General features: G+C 53.3%; 1 protein-coding gene across 1 annotated transcript in view; it reads right to left on the bottom strand.

The window, feature by feature from the left end:
• Positions 1 to 262, bottom strand: part of Maneal (mannosidase endo-alpha like) — a 7282-nt gene extending 7020 nt beyond the window's left edge. The window contains exon 1 of the mRNA XM_004641040.2: positions 1 to 262. Coding sequence (XP_004641097.1) covers positions 1 to 194 — 194 coding nt within the window. The 5' untranslated portion in view covers positions 195 to 262.
• Between the last annotated feature and the right edge of the window lie 1454 nt (positions 263 to 1716).

Genomic DNA, 1716 nt, shown 5'->3' with positions numbered 1-1716 from the left:
GGGGCGGCCGGGGCCCGAGCTGCGGGTGCGGGGGGCCCCTCTGCGCGTCGCTCGAAAGGCGCCAGTTCCAGCGCTGGGCCCAGCGCGGGGAGTCCGTCCGGGGCCTTCAGCGTGCGCAGGCCCATGAGGGTGCCGAAGGCGAAGAGCAGCACCAGGAACAGCGCGATACAGGCGCGGCGCCGCCGCCGGGCCATGGCCTCTCCTGCACCCCCTGCCCGGCCCCGCTACCTCACAGCCCGCCGCGCCATGCCCGCCCGCTCCCACGCACCGCGCCGCCCGCGCGCGTCCCAGGGAGACGGCGACGCCGATCTGCAAGCCGTGAGAGGCGTGGGCGGCTCTGGCCTCCCGGCGCGGTGCGGGCGGGCCCAGAACACAAAGCCTTCACAGACGCAGATCGTGGGGGCGGGGATGGGGGCGGGAGCAGGCGCTGGGTGGGGGCGGGGGTGCGGACCTCGGGAGGCCGCGGGAGGTCGGGAGAAACTGGGAGATCTGGGGAGGTGGAGGGGTTCACAGTGGGGCGGCACTGGGGTGGAGAGGTACCTAGGGTGGAGAAGAAAGCGCCCAGGTGTCCCGGCCGCCCGCTCAACCCCAGACACCAGCCCTGGACCCTGGCTCCAGCCTTGGAGGAGAAACGAGACGGGGACTTGCTCAGGGTCGCTCTGAGCAGCCTGAACCAAGGGACCCTCAAAACGAACGTCTTGCATCTCATTGGCTTTTTATCTGGGTTAGACCTACTCATCCCAAATTGCTGACCAAGGGCATGGAATTATCCTAAACAGATTAGATTAAATTCTTTAAAAGGTGCATTAAATGTTGCAAAGAATACCATGATGTGCCAGGCCAGAGGCCAAGGCAGGATTGCTGGGAGTTCAGGGCCAGCTTAGACTACATCAGGAGTTCAGGACGGCCTGAACTACGTAGTGAGACCCTGTCTAAAAAGAAAAGAATACCGTAATATCCACTAAGGGATGAGATAACTTTTCTGGGAATGAGTAAAAATTAAAATGATAAGAATAGAATTTTCAGGAACACTAGCACTTACGGGGTTGAGCAGCACAAGAGAGCCCATGAGGTTGTCAAAGGACAAATTATAACACTTTGATTGATTAACTGATTGATTGTTACTGGTACTGGGGTTAATTTAAACACGCATGAACTATCACTGAGTACTTCCCAAACTCTGTTTTGTTGTTAATTTTTGATCTGTGATTCTCCTGTCTCCGCCTCCAGAGTAACTGGGATTACATGTATGCACCTGACTAAATTGGGGTTTTGAGGGGGTTTAGCTGTTTAATTTTTTTCTGGTACTAGAGATTAATCCCAGGGCCTTCATACAGAAATATTTTTATTTTTTGTTTTTTATTTTTTTATTTTGAGACTGGATCTCACTGAGTCACAAAATTGCCCAGATTAGGCTCATATTTTCTCTCTTTTGCCTCAGCCTCCATGAGCTGCATTACCAGCCTCTTAAAATTTTTTAAATTTTGAAACACGGTGTCTCTAAGTCACTAAATTGTCCTGGCTTGGCCAGAATTTGTGATCCTCCTGTCTCAGCTCCCCACAGTGCTGAGATTACAGGCCTGCACCACCATATCTGCTCTAATGGTTGACCTTTAGAGAGAATTAAATCTAACCCTTATACCAGACAGAAAATCTCAAAGGAGAATTGTAATCAAAGAACCTGGGCCAATACCCTTGATTGGCAGAGCTGGAAAT

The sequence above is a fragment of the Octodon degus genome, unplaced genomic scaffold (genome assembly GCF_000260255.1).
Source record: "Octodon degus isolate 3935 unplaced genomic scaffold, OctDeg1.0 scaffold00130, whole genome shotgun sequence".
NCBI classification, from domain to species: Eukaryota; Metazoa; Chordata; class Mammalia; order Rodentia; family Octodontidae; genus Octodon; species Octodon degus.
This window is presented reverse-complemented; position numbering and strand designations above follow the sequence as displayed.